The 15,545-nt window shown below is 51.5% G+C and overlaps 1 protein-coding gene across 21 annotated transcripts in view; it reads left to right on the top strand.

Annotated features, from left to right (window-relative positions):
• The window catches only part of Trerf1 (transcriptional regulating factor 1), a 183,690-nt gene that overhangs the window by 145,319 nt on the left and 22,826 nt on the right, over window positions 1–15,545 (top strand). For 16 of the 21 annotated variants that reach the window (XM_063238853.1, XM_063238861.1, XM_063238863.1 and 13 more), the window contains 8 exons: window positions 1,069–1,115; window positions 2,292–2,442; window positions 3,600–3,908; window positions 6,275–6,635; window positions 7,666–7,732; window positions 9,517–9,656; window positions 9,789–9,892; window positions 12,199–12,274. In XM_063238853.1, coding sequence (XP_063094923.1) covers window positions 1,069–1,115; window positions 2,292–2,442; window positions 3,600–3,908; window positions 6,275–6,635; window positions 7,666–7,732; window positions 9,517–9,656; window positions 9,789–9,892; window positions 12,199–12,274 — 1,255 coding nt within the window. The remainder of the gene's footprint in view (window positions 1–1,068; window positions 1,116–2,291; window positions 2,443–3,599; window positions 3,909–6,274; window positions 6,636–7,665; window positions 7,733–9,516; window positions 9,657–9,788; window positions 9,893–12,198; window positions 12,275–15,545) is intronic. The other 5 variants (XM_063238866.1, XM_063238867.1, XM_063238868.1 and 2 more) reach the window with 4 other exon arrangements.

A 15,545-nucleotide genomic window follows, 5' to 3' on the forward strand; every position in this document is an offset into this window, starting at 1 on the left:
TGATCTCAGGAAGGAGATGATCAAAGACTGAGTTCTATCCCAGAGGAGTCACACGGTGATCTAGATCTTGAATCAGATTCCAGGGAACCCCACAGTTAGGTGGGTGTCTTAGCTGCCCATTGTATCTGGTATCCTCAGGGTATTTCCTGGGAAATGGGTCTCCCTTTGGGACTGTTAATGACACTATTTCTCAAAGTATATTGCCCTGAATAGCGGTTCTGCACAATATTAATGGATATTGCTGAAAGCCAGCAAGTTGTGCATAAATTTGGAGATTCTTAAAGTGGACCCCGTGGGCCTTTGATAGACCATTGTGCCTTGTGAATTCCTCAAAGAGGATGCTGCCTATAGCTGCAGAGAAAGAAAATCTTAGCTGCCACAGGATCCAGGCTACAAAGTAAATTGGCAAGGGTCTGGTACAAGATGCTAGGGAGTGGCAGAGATTGGGGTCCCATTTCATTCAAGATGTTTAAAATCAATCCAGCCAGACAAAACACGACTGCTAGCCACAGTGAGCCTGGCCTGGGGTCCATGGTTATTAACTCTTGATTGGTTGGTTTCCCAAAGCATTTGGCTACAAAGGAGCATACTACAGTACGTGCTGGGGGTGGTTCATGCCTTGGCATAGTCAGGGACCACGCTCATGTGACAACAAGGCTTTGGGCAGAGGGGACCCGAAATGGCAAGCAGATGGTGGAGAGGAGGATGCTAAAGGAGTTTGAGGATGCAGAAGAACTTCCCCTTGGCCTGCTTGTGAGCCTTTGTGAATATATGAATGAGATGTTGTGTCACCCAGCTTTCCTCTCCGTGTCCTGCATGGGACAGGGCCTGTCTGTGCAGGGTGGGTGGAGCCTGTGTCCTGAGGGCCCATGGCTGGTGGCAGCTCTGGGTGAGGGGTAGTCATCCTGCCTCAGGGGCAGTTAGGTGAAAGGAGCCAGGGGCAGAGATGGGGCACAGTGGGCACAAGCAGGGGCACCCAGTATGCCTGAAACCCCTCTCTCAGAATCGCTGTTCTGTTTTTTTCTTGCTTTCGTCTTCTCTTCGGGGTCCGGTTTGGCTCAAAACTAGATGCACCTACCTGATGGGAGAGCCCAGCCAGCCTCCCCCGAGTCAAGGTAGGATGAGTGGGTGCTTGGTGGGTTTGGGGACACTGAGGGTTTTCCCGGGTTGCGGCTCACTTTCAATTCTAAATTCACAGCAGCTTCTCCAAGTGTGTAGGGTAACAGGAATAGTGCTGTATTAGGGCACCATGAGGGTGACAGGATCACTGTGTGCCTGACCATAGCAGGTGCACGGGGTTGGGGGTGTGGTCAAGGGCACAGCACTCGTCTGGGGTTCCTTCCCCAGCACCTAAAAAAATCAGAAACTGAGAGCACTCAACAACTGTTAGCTATTGCTGTTACCATCTTACAAAAGACAAAACTGGAATTCAAAGCTGTGCACAGCGGCACGCACCTGTAATCCCAGAACTGTAGGTGGTGGAGACAGGAGAATCGCAAGTTCAAACCCAGTGTGGGCAACTTCGTGACTTGGAAAGAAGCTGTCTCAAACTGAAAAGCAAAAAGGGTTGGTGATGCTGCTCAGTGTGAAAGCCCTGGGTTCGATTCCCGGTATGAAAGAGGGGAGGGGAGAGGAAGGAACTGAGGCTCAGACAGCTTCAAGTTTTATATCAAGCAAGCATTGAGTTCAAAACAGCGTTAGCACTGACTTCAAAGCCCACTGTCCACTGTCCACTGATTCAGTTAACGAGGGTTTATTAAGTGCCTGCTATTGCATGCAGCAGGGCATAGTGGCCTCGCCGCCTCCTTCATGAGTAAGGTAAATGATTAAAGATGTAGGCAGAAAGGTGCTGGGGATTTAGCTCAGCGGCATAAGGGCCTGCCTTGTAAAGCAGGCAGTCAAGAGTTCAATCCCCAGTACCGATAAAAAGGAAAAAGACAAAAAAAAAAGATGTAGGCAGAAGCCGAACTGCTGGAACACAGGGTCCAGGGGACACAAGACACACTTGTGTCTCAGCAGTACCTCTCGAGGAGCTGCGCTCCGGCTGACCCCAAAAGGGCAATGAGCCGCTCCTAAAGGCCTGGAGGGAAGGAGGGCATTATGTGTGTTGGGCAGCTTGTGTGATGTTTAGAAAGCCCTTTCTTTCCCACTCTGAGCTTGGTTTTCCATCTGAAAATGGAGGACCGTGGAAGGAGGCACTAAATGAACGAAATGTGTTCCTTGGGGTGTTTGGACCATGTTTCCCCCTTGTCACTGTGTCTGTCCTCTCCACCTGGCCCTCCCCTAAACAGTGGCCAACCCAAAGGAGTATTTGGGGAGCCGTTCGATGCCAAGGGCAAGCTGACGTGCCCCATCTGCCTGAAGGAATTCAAGAGCCTGCCCGCACTGAATGGCCACATGCGGTCCCACGGCGGGATGAGGGCCTCCCCCAGCCTCAAACAGGTTAGCAGGCGCCGTCCCCCACGCTTCCCAGGCCATGTGTTGCTTGCTTTGCTTTGCCAATATCAGACACGGAGGACAGAGGGACATAAGACCAGAGGCCAGGTCAGTAAGCCCCTCTTCCCTGGCCTTGTGGACGAAAGTCAGAAACAGATGCTAGAAATCCTTTTAGGGATCCCAGTCTACCTCCCAGAAAAGACAGGCTAACATGTAAATGCAGTACTCTAACTTCTACTGCTTGAACCCCCCAGGCCATGGTCCTTGGGCCTCCAAGGTCAGCAGTCAGTAACCAAGGAAAGCTTACGTAACTGTCAGCCTCTGAGCCACAATCTGCTCACTGCTGCAGTGGGTGTTTGCCTCTAGCACTCCAGAACCCCTTAGACACACTGGGTTATCCAGGACAGCTATCCGGGTAGCAAACAGTCCATGAGCTTTTGAGTTAGATTAGAATTCTCAGAACTCTTTGCACATAGTTGATCCTAATCCAAATCTAAGGAATTAATTCTGTCAATCAAAATCTTGGATTACCTGGATTGCTCCATTTCCTGGCCATGCCAGATTGAGGAGCTTTGTCTTCATTTTTTAAAAACAAACGTGTTTTGTATTTTCAGTGTAGTTTCCTAGCCTGGATAAATTTAAAGATACAATCCAGGGTGGGTAGTATAAACCTGTAATCCCAGCACTCTGGGAGGCTGAGGCAGGAAGACTGCAAATTAAAGCCTAACCTGTAATTTAGTGACTTAATGAGACCCTATCTCAAAATAAAAAGGACTGGGGATATAGCTCAGTGTAAAAGTCCTGAGTTCAATCCTGAAAATAAAAAATACGATGGAATGCCTAATTCTATTTGATGCATGCATGACCTGAGGCCTACTGAATTAGAAAGCCCCACATTAGATCACACATTATGTTTTGGCAGATGACAAGTCCAAGGCCTTTTCTTTAAAAGCGATGACAACTCCCCTACCCCAGTTTTTAAAATACTTTTATATACAACTTGATACATGGTCAGGATGCTTCAGTGAGAACACAGAACACACAGCCTTGTCTACAACCCTCCACCCACACTAGATGTCCTGGAACCTTTTTAAAAAAACAAATCGCATCCCTTTGGGAGAGCAGTATTCAGCCCAGGACCAAAGCTCTCATTGTCTGTGTAGGAGGAAGGAGAGAAGGCCCTGCCGCCTCAGCCCCAGCAGCCACTGCCGCCTCCGCCTCCGCCGCCACCGCCACCGCAGCTCCCTCCCGAGGCAGAAAGCCTCACGCCTATGGTCATGCCCGTGTCTGTCCCTGTCAAGCTTCTCCCGCCCAAGCCCAGCTCTCAGGGGTTCACCAACAGCGTTGCTGCCGCCCCCTCCGCCAGAGACAAGCCAGCCAGCTCCGTGTCGGACGACGAGATGCCCGTGCTCGTGAGGATGACCCTCTCTCCCCCACACTCTCCCCAAGGGGCTGCCCCCCGTGCTCCCGCTGTGAGTCGCTGCTCTGCCCCCTGCCTGGGGTGGGGATGTCCCTTTGCTTTCTCAGAGATAGAGACAGCTCTTCCAGAGCCACTGGCCTGAACTCAGATGTGGCAGAGCACCCCTGGCCCCCTGCCCACTGTGGCAGAGCATCCCCAGCCCCTGCCCACTGCCCGCTGAACGCTGATTACTCTTGCAACTATCTGATGATAGCTTAGCTTGGATTCTGGACAGCTCAAGGGGTCCCCAGGTTAGGACAGTTGATAGCTCAGCTGACTGTCACCAATTCGGCCACACCAGTTAATTCAGATGTGGACACAAGTAGCCACTACTCAGGGCACCCGACCTCCAGGCCACCTCAGACATGGCACCAAAGAGGTCACCCTGTCAAAGCCATCTGTTTATCCCTCCCTTAAAGTTTTCTTTCTTCCCTGACCCCCCACCTCACACCAAGCCTGCGCCTGTGTGCTGGGCTATGTCAGACTCATCCTGCCCAGAGTACCTGAGTGGCCTTCGAGAGGAGGAGGTGTGAGGGGAGCTGGGGGCCAGGCAGAGTAAGAGGACCAGAACAGTCCACGAGCAGCCAGGAGGAACGGTGTATGTTCCTGGTGCTGTCAAGGCCTCAGAAGGGGAGAGACGGATGGGAGCCTCAGGAGGAGGCCTCCCAGGAGCACGGGAGGAAACCAGCGACAGGCAGAGGAGTCCATGTGGCCAGGCCCCTCAGCCCAGGGACATGATCTGCCCCAGAGGACTCAGTCAGGAGTCCCCGTCACACGGGGTCACGGCCGGGCAGCCTGCCCCACTCACTTGAGATGGTAGGAGAAACCAGAGAGACAGACAGTGTCTAGGGAGAAGCCCTGCATTCTAATCCCAGTTCAATTTCTAGCCGGGTGGGCGAAAGACAGCTGAGTCCAGATGCCTGCTAGGGGACACTGTGATGCCATCTGTCCGCTGGGTACAGTCAGGGTAGCTTCACTGCCCAGCGGGCTCACAGGCTGGCCTGTGGAATCCTGAAATCTGATGTGGAGGTAGAGGAACAGGACATTCAGGTCCAGGCGGAACCCCACAGGGGCTGTGGCCCTCAGTTTAGTAGTCAGGGTTGTAGCACAGTTAGGAGCCTGGGAGTCACCTGCGCCCAGCCTGCTGGGTGTGGGTCATGGTGTCCTCAGCCCCTCCCTCTCCACCACTCAGCTCTTCCCTCCACACCTCGGCCCCGCCCTCCACACCTCGGCCCCGCCCTCCACACCTCAGCCCCGCCCTCACACCTCAGCCCCTCTCCTCACACTTGAGCCCCTCCCTCTCCACCACTCAGCTCTTCCCTCCACACCTCAGCCCCTCCCTCCACGCCTCAGTCCCGCCCTCCATGCCTAAGCCACGCCCTCCACCTCAGCCCCTCCCTCCACGCCTCAGTCCCGCCCTCCATACCTAAGCCACGCCCTCCACCTCAGCCCCTCCCTCCACGCCTCAGTCCCGCCCTCCATACCTAAGCCACGCCCTCCACCACAGCCCCTCCCTCCACGCCTCAGTTCCGCCCTCCATACCTAAGCCATGCCCTCCACTTCAGCCCCTCCCTCCACGCCTCAGTCCCGCCCTCCATACCTAAGCCACGCCCTCCACCTCAGCCCCTCCCTCCATGCCTCAGTCCCGCCCTCCATACCTAAGCCCCGCCCCCTCCACCTCAGCCCCTCCCTCCACACCTCAGTCCCGCCCGCCATACCTAAGCCATGCCCTCCACCTCAGCCCCTCCCTCCACGCCTCAGTCCCGCCCGCCATACCTAAGCCACGCCCTCCACCTCAGCCCCTCCCTCCACGCCTCAGTCCCGCCCTCCATACCTAAGCCACGCCCTCCACCACAGCCCCTCCCTCCACGCCTCAGTTCCGCCCTCCATACCTAAGCCATGCCCTCCACCTCAGCCCCTCCCTCCACGCCTCAGCCTCTTCCTCCACCACAGCTGGGAGCTTCATTGGGGTAGGCTCGCTCCTCACGTGGCCGCCCTTCCCGTCGCCCCCAGCTGAGCAGCACCTTGACCCCCTGTCCTGTGGCCTCTGCAGGGCGCACACTCCCGCGCCTGCCCCTCTTGGTGTCTGTTACCCTCAGGGCAGGTGTCACCAGACCAGGTGCTGACAAGGTGGCAGGCAGCTGAGGCAGGGTCCCCGCTCCTCTGAGGGTCGCGAGACGGCAATCCCAGCGTAGGGTCCCTGTCCCAAGGGCGCGGGTGCCCTTGACGAGGTTCCTGTCACGCAGGTGTGCTGACAGCAGAGGCACACGAAGCCGCGCCCCTGTCGCCCCGAGCCCAGCCCCGCTCCACATCCCGGGTTCCCCTGCCCACCCGCACCCCGGGGCCAGCGGCAGCGTAGAACCCGCGCTCTCCCCACAGGACCAGCCCCGGAGGCCGCCCCGCGCCGGCGAGAGGAGGAAGCCGCGGCCGCGGCCGGAGCCGCTCTTCATCCCGCCACCGCCCGCCTGCGCCCCAGGGCCCGCCGGGGGCGCCGCGGCCACACTGTTCCAGAGCCAGCTGCGCTCGCCGCGCGTGCTCGGAGACCCGCTGCTCCTGGACCCCGCGCGCGACCGCGAACCGCTGCCCTACACGCCGCCGCCCATGCTGAGCCCGGCGCGCCAGGGCTCGGGGCTCTTCAGCAGCGTGCTCCTGGGGGGCCACCTGGGCGGCCCGTGCGCGCCCCCGGCCCTGCCGCGCACCCCGCTCACGCCCACGCCGCGCGTGCTGCTGTGCCGACTCAGTGAGTGGCCGGGACGCCGGGGCAGGGTGGGGGCCAGGTCGGCTTGCTCGAGGTGTCTGGGGGAGCAGTTGCAGATCGCTGCGCAGCGGCGCAGGTGTGGTTCTTGCCCTCAAGAAACCTCGGGGTCAGAGTGGAGCCAGCTCTCCATCTAAAAATGTGTGAGTAGTGGCGCAAGACACTCCCCAAGAAATGCATTTAGCCGACGGAAGAGGAAGAGCTAGCTTAGGGGCTGTATGCAAACCTTGGTGTTTTAGCGTGCTTCCTGAAACTCCAGGGTGAAATTTGGGCCTAGTGGTGCTGGAGTCTATGTCCAGCTGGCAGGAGGCTGAGGCGGGAGGATCTCCAGTGCCTGGCAAATGCATTGGATCCCGGTACAAAACAAACAAACAAAAAAAAACAATAAGAGAGCTGGGGGTAGAACTTAGTGTAAACGCCCCTGGACCAGTCTCCAGCACCTCCAAAAATAAACTGAAAATCGTAAAAATTGAACTGTGAGCACATACACAGTGTAGTTCCCTCTACTTGGGAGGTTAAGGCAGAAGAATTTCAAGTTCAAGGCCAATCTAAGCAACTTAAAACCCCCATCGCTCTTTTGTTTTTCGTTTTTTTCTTTTTAAACAGGGTTTTAAAAGTTCAGTTTAAAAAGCATAATTCAGGCTGGCCTCAAACTCACAGCAATCCTCCTGTCTCAGCCTTCCGAATGCTGGGATTACAGATGTATACTGCTACACATGGCTCAAGACCTCATCTTAAAATAAAAAATAAATATTATGAGGGACCTGTATCCAGTATCTTTCTGCATAGAAACAATACAGCCTGGCAGACCAGCGTGGGGGGACTGGCTTCTCCTCGCCTTGTGCGAAAAATGGGTGGCCTAAGCCATTTAGCAGTGGGTTGCATCCCTCTCTGGGGACCAAGATAGGTTGGGGAGAAGAGGAGACCCAGAACTGCTTAGCCCACTGCCTGTTTGCTTTAGTTTTTTCAGCACCCCTTCCCTGTTGGCCAGTGACCTCTGGTTTTTGTGTTTCAGACAGCATTGATGGCAACAACGTGACGGTCACCCCAGGGCCTGGAGAGCAGACTGTGGATGTTGAACCGTAAGGAAAACCCAAACCTCAGCTGGGGATGGGATTGGGAACTTTGCAAAAGTCAGTCAGTTCTCCCTTACTTATAGTGAGCACTGGGAGAGAAATTGTAGGGTCACCATGTTTCTTGAGTACTTTTATTTTCTCTGTGCTTTATATTTCAAAGTCTTGGCCAAAGTCTAAATACATAGTAAAAACCTGGATGCAGACAACCTGGCATCTCCTTCTCTTGTCCCACAGGCTAGCCCGAGTGTGCCATGTGCATTCACATCCCCTGTGGCACTAAGTTGTTTCTTTTGGGTTGCCCAACTGTAAAAGGCTCCTGGCCAGGGATGGTGGTACATGCCTGTAATTCCAGCACATGGGAGGCTGAGGTAGAAGGATTTTCAAGAGTTCAAGGCCAGCGTGGGGCACACAGTGAGACCCTGTCTCAAAAAAAACCCAACAAACAAAGAAGGCTCCTCTGAATGCCCTTGTTTCCTCATCCCATCCATTGTCAGATTCTTGTCCAGACTTTTCTTGACTTTTGAGTGAGTTGTAGGAGGGACAGTAGTCCCCGTTTTGGATGAGGGAAATGTACAAGACTTTCAGTGGAAGCGTAGACGCTCCAGTAGTGCCAAACCCTGTATACAAGCAGACAGTGCCCCCATAGACTTATCTGATAACCAAGAGATCCACCAAGTGATAACAGATGGGCATCATATACCCATGGATGCTTCGGACAAAGAGATGATTCACAACTTGTGCAGGACAGAGCTGGTTCACCTGAGATATCATTATGCTAGCCAGGATGATATACAATTTAAAATGCATGAATTGTTTATTTATGGAGTTTTACATTTTTTGGACCTCTTTTTTTGCTTTTTTTGTTTTGTTTTGTTTTGTTTTTGTTTTTTGAGGTAGGATCTCACTATGTAGTTGAGGCTGACCTTGAGCTCACTATGTAGCCCAGACTGGTCTCAAACTCCTGACAATCCTCCTGCCTCTTGTCTCCCAAGTGCTGGGATTACAGGTGTGTACCACCATGCCCTGATGCACCTCATTTGACCATAGACAACTAAAACCATAGAAAGCAGAATTGCAGATAAGGAGTCACTGCTGTGTTGGGGAAGCAAAAAGTGGTTCTCTTCATGGAGAAGGACAAAAAAAGGGCTGTGTGGCAGAGTGCTGTGTATACTGATTCATGAGTCAGAAAACTATTCCAGGCATAGTGGTACATACGTGTAACTCCTGCCTTTGGGAGGCTGAAGCAGGAGCATTACCACAAGTTAGAGGCCCGTCTGCACTACATAGTGAGACTGTCTGAAAAAGGGTGGGAATCAGAAGACCTGAACTGTGAAACCATCTTATTTTTTATCTCTATTGAGCTAATCTTCTGGACTTTAGTTGACTCCTGTTAAATGGGAATAATTTGCTACCTTCTTTACATCATAGATCTTTGTGAAACTGATGGGATAATGTATGTGAAAGGATAAAAGTAAACACTTCATACTTGTCCTCCTCCACTTTACGGGGCCCTGCTCTGGACAGCTGTTCTTCTGGAATTAGCCAGCTGTCCACACCGGCTACAGAAAGGCCCAAGCAGGCTGCTCCCCGCAACATTTCCCCCAGACTTAGAGTGATTCCTTATCTAAGTGAAAATCCTGTGCCTGGAATCTTAGGGTCACACTGTGAGGAAATGCCCCTGTGTTCTTAAGAAGGAACTATTTTCCTCCTTTTGCAAGTTCCTGACAGTTGCCCTTGGCCTAGGCAATCAAATTGGAGATCACTCAGTTGTTTTTCTTTTTGTTTTAAAGACGCATCAACATTGGCTTGCGATTCCAAGCAGAGATCCCAGAACTCCAGGATGCCTCTGCTCTGGCCCAGGACACACACAAAGCCACACTAGTATGGAAACCTTTACCAGAGCTGGAAAATCAAGACCTCCAGCAACAAGGTATTGGCACACGGGAGAAGGTAGATGGACAAGATTTGCTTCTCTCCCTGGGACCTCTGGCTCCAGGACGAGTGTTGTTTTCCATTATTCCAAGCTCTTTCTGATGCAGTGGCTTCTCCTTGTTCCCAACAGTGGAGAATCTTCTAAATTTGTGCTGTTCAAGTGCATTGCCAGGTGGAGGAACCAATTTTGAATTTGCTTTGCACTCTCTCTTCGAGGCCAGAGGTGATGTGATGGTAAGGAACCCCGAAAAGGAAGCTTCCTGGTGGGTCCATACTCTTCACTCCAGAATCCAGTACAATGGATTCCCAAGTGTCTGTACCAATCCATGCACCATTCAGCCAATTCCTGAAGTCCAGGACTGGTCAGGACCTGCCATGTTTTTGATCATTTTAACATGTAGGTCAAGACTTAGCAGCCTACAGAAAGGCATCTCCAGTTGGACTCATCTTTACTTACCTTGTCCTGAGTTACAACTGTGGACATACCTGTCCCAGTAAATTAGTTCTTTTTCTTTTGAGTGTCCAGTGATGGAGGTAGAAGGCTTTCCTGAAACAACAGTTGGCCTAAAGTAGCTTAGCACACTACTAATGGTTCGCCCCACTATGGAAATAAACCGGAGCTGGGTGTCTATAGAGCTCGTCTAACGCAGATGAAGTATTTATCTCTGGTTCCATTTTAACACAGTTCTGCAAATGTCCCCAAACCAGAGCCTTGGTACCATCTTTGCAGAACCACAGCAGCTAACCATTTGGCCTGCTTAGCCTGAACTTCTGGCCAGATCACTCCATGACTAATCTCAGTTTCCCCTTTGTGCTGGTACTAGATCCAGCTTCCTGTTTTTAGATTTTGTGAAGATAAACAGTCGGTCCAATACTTCAGTATTCTTCAGATATCATCCAGAATGTTACAGAACATCTCTGAAGTGTTGGAAATCACTGTTGCAGAATAGCATTTCTCAGACTTTTAATGTGCACAGTCAGCTAGGAGATCTGTTACAAAGACTCCTTCAAATTCAGCAGATGTGGGTGGGATCAAGAATCTACTTTTTTTTTTTTTGTACTAGGGATCAAACTTATGACCTCACGCTTGCCAGACAGGCACTTGCTGTGCTGTTGAGCTATGTCCCTGACCATCCATTTTGTTTTCTGTCTTTAAGAATCTACATTTCTAGGGGGCTGGGGATTTAGCTCAGCGGCATAAGCGCCTGCCTTGCAAGCAGGCAGTCGTGGGTTCGATCCCTGGTACTGATAAAAAGGAAAAAGACCAAAAAAAAAAAAAAGAATCTACATTTCTAATTGGCTCCCGGGGGATGCTGGCTCTACAGGTCTGTGGACCACAGTTGAAGTAGCCAGATTAGATTCTTGGCCTTGCTGTGTCTCCAAACAGTCTACTGCTCAATTCTTTTTTTTTTTTTTTTTTTTTTCTGTACAGAGGATTGAATTTAGGATCTCATGCTTGTCAGGCAGGCACTTGTGCCACTGAGCTATATCCCCAGCCTACTGCTGAACTTTTATCTGGAGCATTTTTTAAAAATCCAGGGTAGGGGCTGGGAATTTAGCTCAGTGGCATAAGTGCCTGCCGTGCAAGCAGGCAGTCGTGAGTTCGATCCCTGGTACCGATAAAAACGAAAAAGACAAAAAAAAAATCCAGGGTAGCTGAAGGAGGCATATATGAAAGGGTTAATTTGGGCTGTGTGGAAGGACAGGGTGTGGTGGAGTTATTACTAACACAGCTGTTTACATTCAATTGTAATGAGACATAATTTTTCTGTAAAACAGTTCTGAATCACCCAGTCGTTCCTTGGATTCCTTCCCCAAGGACTCAGCCTCCACTCAGAGGAGGCTGCACCTCTGTCTGTGGCTGGTGAGCCCTCGTCAAGGAAGGAGGGTGTTAAGAGTCACCACTGTTACAGAACAGTTGAACCTAAAGGAAGAAAGATTTACTTTGGCTCAGTGTGAAGTTCCAGGTCCTGGTCAGCTGACTGTAGCCTTTCTGGGCCTGAGATGAGGTGATCATGGTGGAAAGGTGCCAGAGGGCAAAGCCGCTCACTCATGACCACTGGAAGCAGAGGAAGACCAGAGAGCCTGTCCTATGAGCTTTCTCCTGCTTTTGTTCCATCTAGGCCCTCACTCTATTGGATGGTGCCACCCACATTTAAGGCAGCTCTTCCCCATCCACTTGCTGTCCCATGTGCCAGTCATCTCTGAGACCACCCTCAAAGACACAACCGAAATTGTCCTTTACTACTTTTCTAGGTGTTTGTTTTCCATCCAGTCAGGCTGACAGTCAGGAGTGACCCTTACAAGGAGTCAGATCTCAGTCACCACCTGCGTTTTTCACTGACCTAATCACCTGACTTCAGGCATGGGCTAGGGAGGGTGTGCTGAACTGAAAGGAAGCCTAAATTAGGACCTAAATCTCCATCTGGCTTTCTTCCCAGTGCCTCAGCCCCCAGGATTTCCCCTTTGGATCGATGGTCTCCCTAGGACACACAGCCCTCTTACTGACACTTTTTTTTTTCTCTCTTCTGGATCTATAGGCAACTCTGGAAATGCTGCTGCTGGAGAAACCAGTCAGGTTAAAGTGTCATCCTTTAGCAAATTACCACTATGCCGGTAGGTTGCCAGGTGTCCTTATGCTTGTTACTTGAGGGCAGGCTGCTTGTATGTATGGCTGTGTTTCTTCTCAATAACAGACAACACGGGTTCGGTCCTAATCATCACTTGTGACCAAAGCCACTTAAGGGAGGACATAGCTGGTGGGCACATTCCTGTCCATTGCTGTATGACGGTTGGGCATTTGTCTGGGGAGCTCCTGCCCTCATGGGTGTGCCAAGGCCTGGGTGATAGCGGATGTGCCTGGGGAAGCGGTGGCGAGACCTGCACACTGAGGAAAGCACACAGGGTACAACACCGTGACAGCAGTGAGCAGCTCCCATGTCTCTGGCAACGGTAGAGGCGGGTTTGGGTCTTGACTACACCTACTGGCCTTCTGTAGCCTTGATTTTACTTTTTTTTTTCACTGTGAAATAAGGCTTGTATCCCATCGATTTCAGGGATTTTGTGAAGATGATAGGTAGCATATGGAGCCCAATGCATGGCACATCCTGCCAGCTATTGGTATTCATCTATCCAGTTGTGTATACAAAGCAAATACTTTACCATTGAGCTGTAGCAGTGGCTATATGGACCTGGACAGTATTCTGCCTGCAACTTGTAGTCTACAGATGCAATTATTAAATGGTGACTCATTCTGAGAGCAGGAGAAAGACTTCACATATGAGGATCTGGTGAGCATGTAGATTATGGTAGCAGTACCAGTAAGAGGGAAGCGGAAGGCATCTTTGAGGTTTGAGAAGAGTAAGAAGTGTGAAGAGAGAAGGAAGCAGGTTGGGGAGCCTGAGAAGGGACAAATGCAGCCGAGGTCACTGTTTCATTTCCATTAACTCTACTGAGCTGTCCATTCCGAGTCCTGCTGGGTTCTCTGTTTCAGAGGAGCTGAATCCTTCAGTGCCCCTTGACTTTTAATCACTGGAGGGTTTCTTTGGTGCCTTAGGCAGATCCTGCCTAGGTAGGTGCTGGATCTGCTCCCTGTGTAGGTGTTAGATGTGGCCAAAGGTGAGAGCTTCTTTATAGATCACCCCTTGCCTCATTCAGCATGCTCCTCTTCACTCAGAAGTGAGTTTTCCTGCCTGTCACCACCAGTAAAAAGGCCTTGAAGCCACTCAACAAGCATAGCACACCCAGGGCTGTCTATCTTTGGGTCACTTTCAGTAACTAGAACTAGGCAAGCACAGAATGGACAATGGAATAAAAAATCAACCTTTGGACCATGTCCTAAAGGAGGCAACAGTTATGTAACGTAGTCTCTCCATTGTTTCCTGCTTGGGTTTGTCCCAAGAGTGAGTAGGAAGATGTGGGAGCTCTCTTTAATCTGCCATGGATGCATTTGCATCCTCTCTCAATTCCCAGCATCATCTGCTGCCCATTAAATCTGACCAGCTGCCCATCCCCACCCCAAGTGTTTTGCATAGTGGTCAGGACAGTGAGTTGGCAAAAAGCAACATTGCAACCGTGGCCTATGTGATGGGGTGGCTGGAGTGGCCAGAACCTTGGGGCTAGTCACACCCAGCTATGAACAGCTTCATCTGGGACCATTTTCCTTAGTTCTTTCATTGTACCAAACAAGTAGATTATTTTTATTTGCTTTATAATATGAATAGGACTGAAGAGCTATGGATTAGAAGCAAAACAGAAACACCAATCTATTGCCAAGAACTTTGAAACAAGACGATCCTAAACTGTGCTAAAGTAAATTGGCCAGGCATGGTGGTGCATGCCTGTAATCGTAGCACTCAGGAACAGGAGGATCTCGAGACCCTGTCTCAAAAAACCAAAAAGAGGTCAGTTGGTCTTTGGAGGTTCAGCATTCTTAGCTAATCCCTTGCCCATCTCTGGCCCTCTTCCTCCCAGGCAAGAGAAAGACTCTTGCTTTCTGGAATCATTTCAGCCCTGGGAGATCAGAGGTAGAGCTGAGATGTGGAGTTAGCACCTCCAGGAAAAGAATGTTCACATATGCCTTCCAGTCATTTTGCCTTCTCCAAAAAGCAAGTCCAGATAAGGTTCCCAAGAATCTTCTAGAATTGTGAGCAGAAAGGACAGAGGTCACTGGTCTCAAAGTCTGGCCCAACTTCATGCTCTTAACAGATCCCCTCCAAGCTACAGGGAAGGCAACAGTTTACCCCGGCGCGAGTCCAGGCCATCAGCTATTGCCCCCTGACTCACTTATTAGGATCCTGGGTGTCAGTGAACCCCACCTGTCATGGCCCCAGCCTGCCTTGGTCACTCTGTTAGGATCCAACAGGAGCTCCAGTAGGACCGTCCACTCAGTTCCAACCTCACTGTAATGTGACTTCTGAGACTCCTTGGGCTTCTGGTTCTGTGGCTGTGGCTGGTATCACTGCCACCTCATGGCCCTGAGATGGCACCTTATGCTGCCAGTTGCCTAGAAAAAGAGGTCAGATCTGCTGGGCATATCTCTGCCCTGGAGCAAGGGTAGCAGACTGGGCTCAGGGAGAGGGACTGAGGCATGATGGGACAGAGACCCAGGCCTCTAGGAGCCACCTCCTTGTACTCATTACCTCCTCACTGCAGCCCAAGCAATTCCACAGGAAAAGGAAAGTGACAGATGTTGGGACCCAGAAGAGACATGCTAGGGGGATGAAGGATCAGTGCATGGGCAACTTCCAGATCTGAGGGCTGCTTGTCCAGGCCCTGTGGGCCCTGTACAAATCAGAGAAGGGTGCTGCCTCGGTGGCTCCCTGCACTCGGTTCTCTTGCCCCTGTGTGGCTTGTGGTTCCCTGCCATGAGTCCTGGCTCGCACCTGCACTGACTGGGGAAGGGTAGAGCAAGGGTGGTCAGGGTGGGGACGTTCCTCCTTGTGATTGGACAACTTTTGGCAACCTCGGTTTCTGAACTGATCATTCTGCAGGTGGGCACAAAGTGAGGGGTGTTAGATTTGACCCTGGCTTCTTGGCAAGGGCTCAGCAGAGACAGCCAAGGCTCTCAGTGGGTCCTGAAATGCCGCCCTAAAGTCTTGGAGCTGAGGAGACCCTAAAGCAAGCACCTATTCCATGGGGGAGGCCTGGTCTCTGCCTTGGAAGCTGCCCTGGTATGATGAGGGGACCGAGCTCCATACTCGAGAGTACTTGGCAAGGAGCACAGCTATGCTTTCACTTTCTAGTCACTCGTGGCCCCGCTTTAGCTAGACACTGGTTTGTTGCTCTCTTGCCTTGCTTGACATAGCTCTTGTTTAAAAAAAAATTTAGTAGACGAGCTCAAAATACGACCTTAGATTTAGGCCTCCCCTCTTTCTGCCCAGAGGTA

The sequence above is a fragment of the Cavia porcellus genome, unplaced genomic scaffold, assembly GCF_034190915.1.
Source record: "Cavia porcellus strain 051 isolate PalLab524CR breed Dunkin Hartley unplaced genomic scaffold, mCavPor4.1 scaffold_28, whole genome shotgun sequence".
Taxonomy (NCBI): Eukaryota; Metazoa; Chordata; class Mammalia; order Rodentia; family Caviidae; genus Cavia; species Cavia porcellus.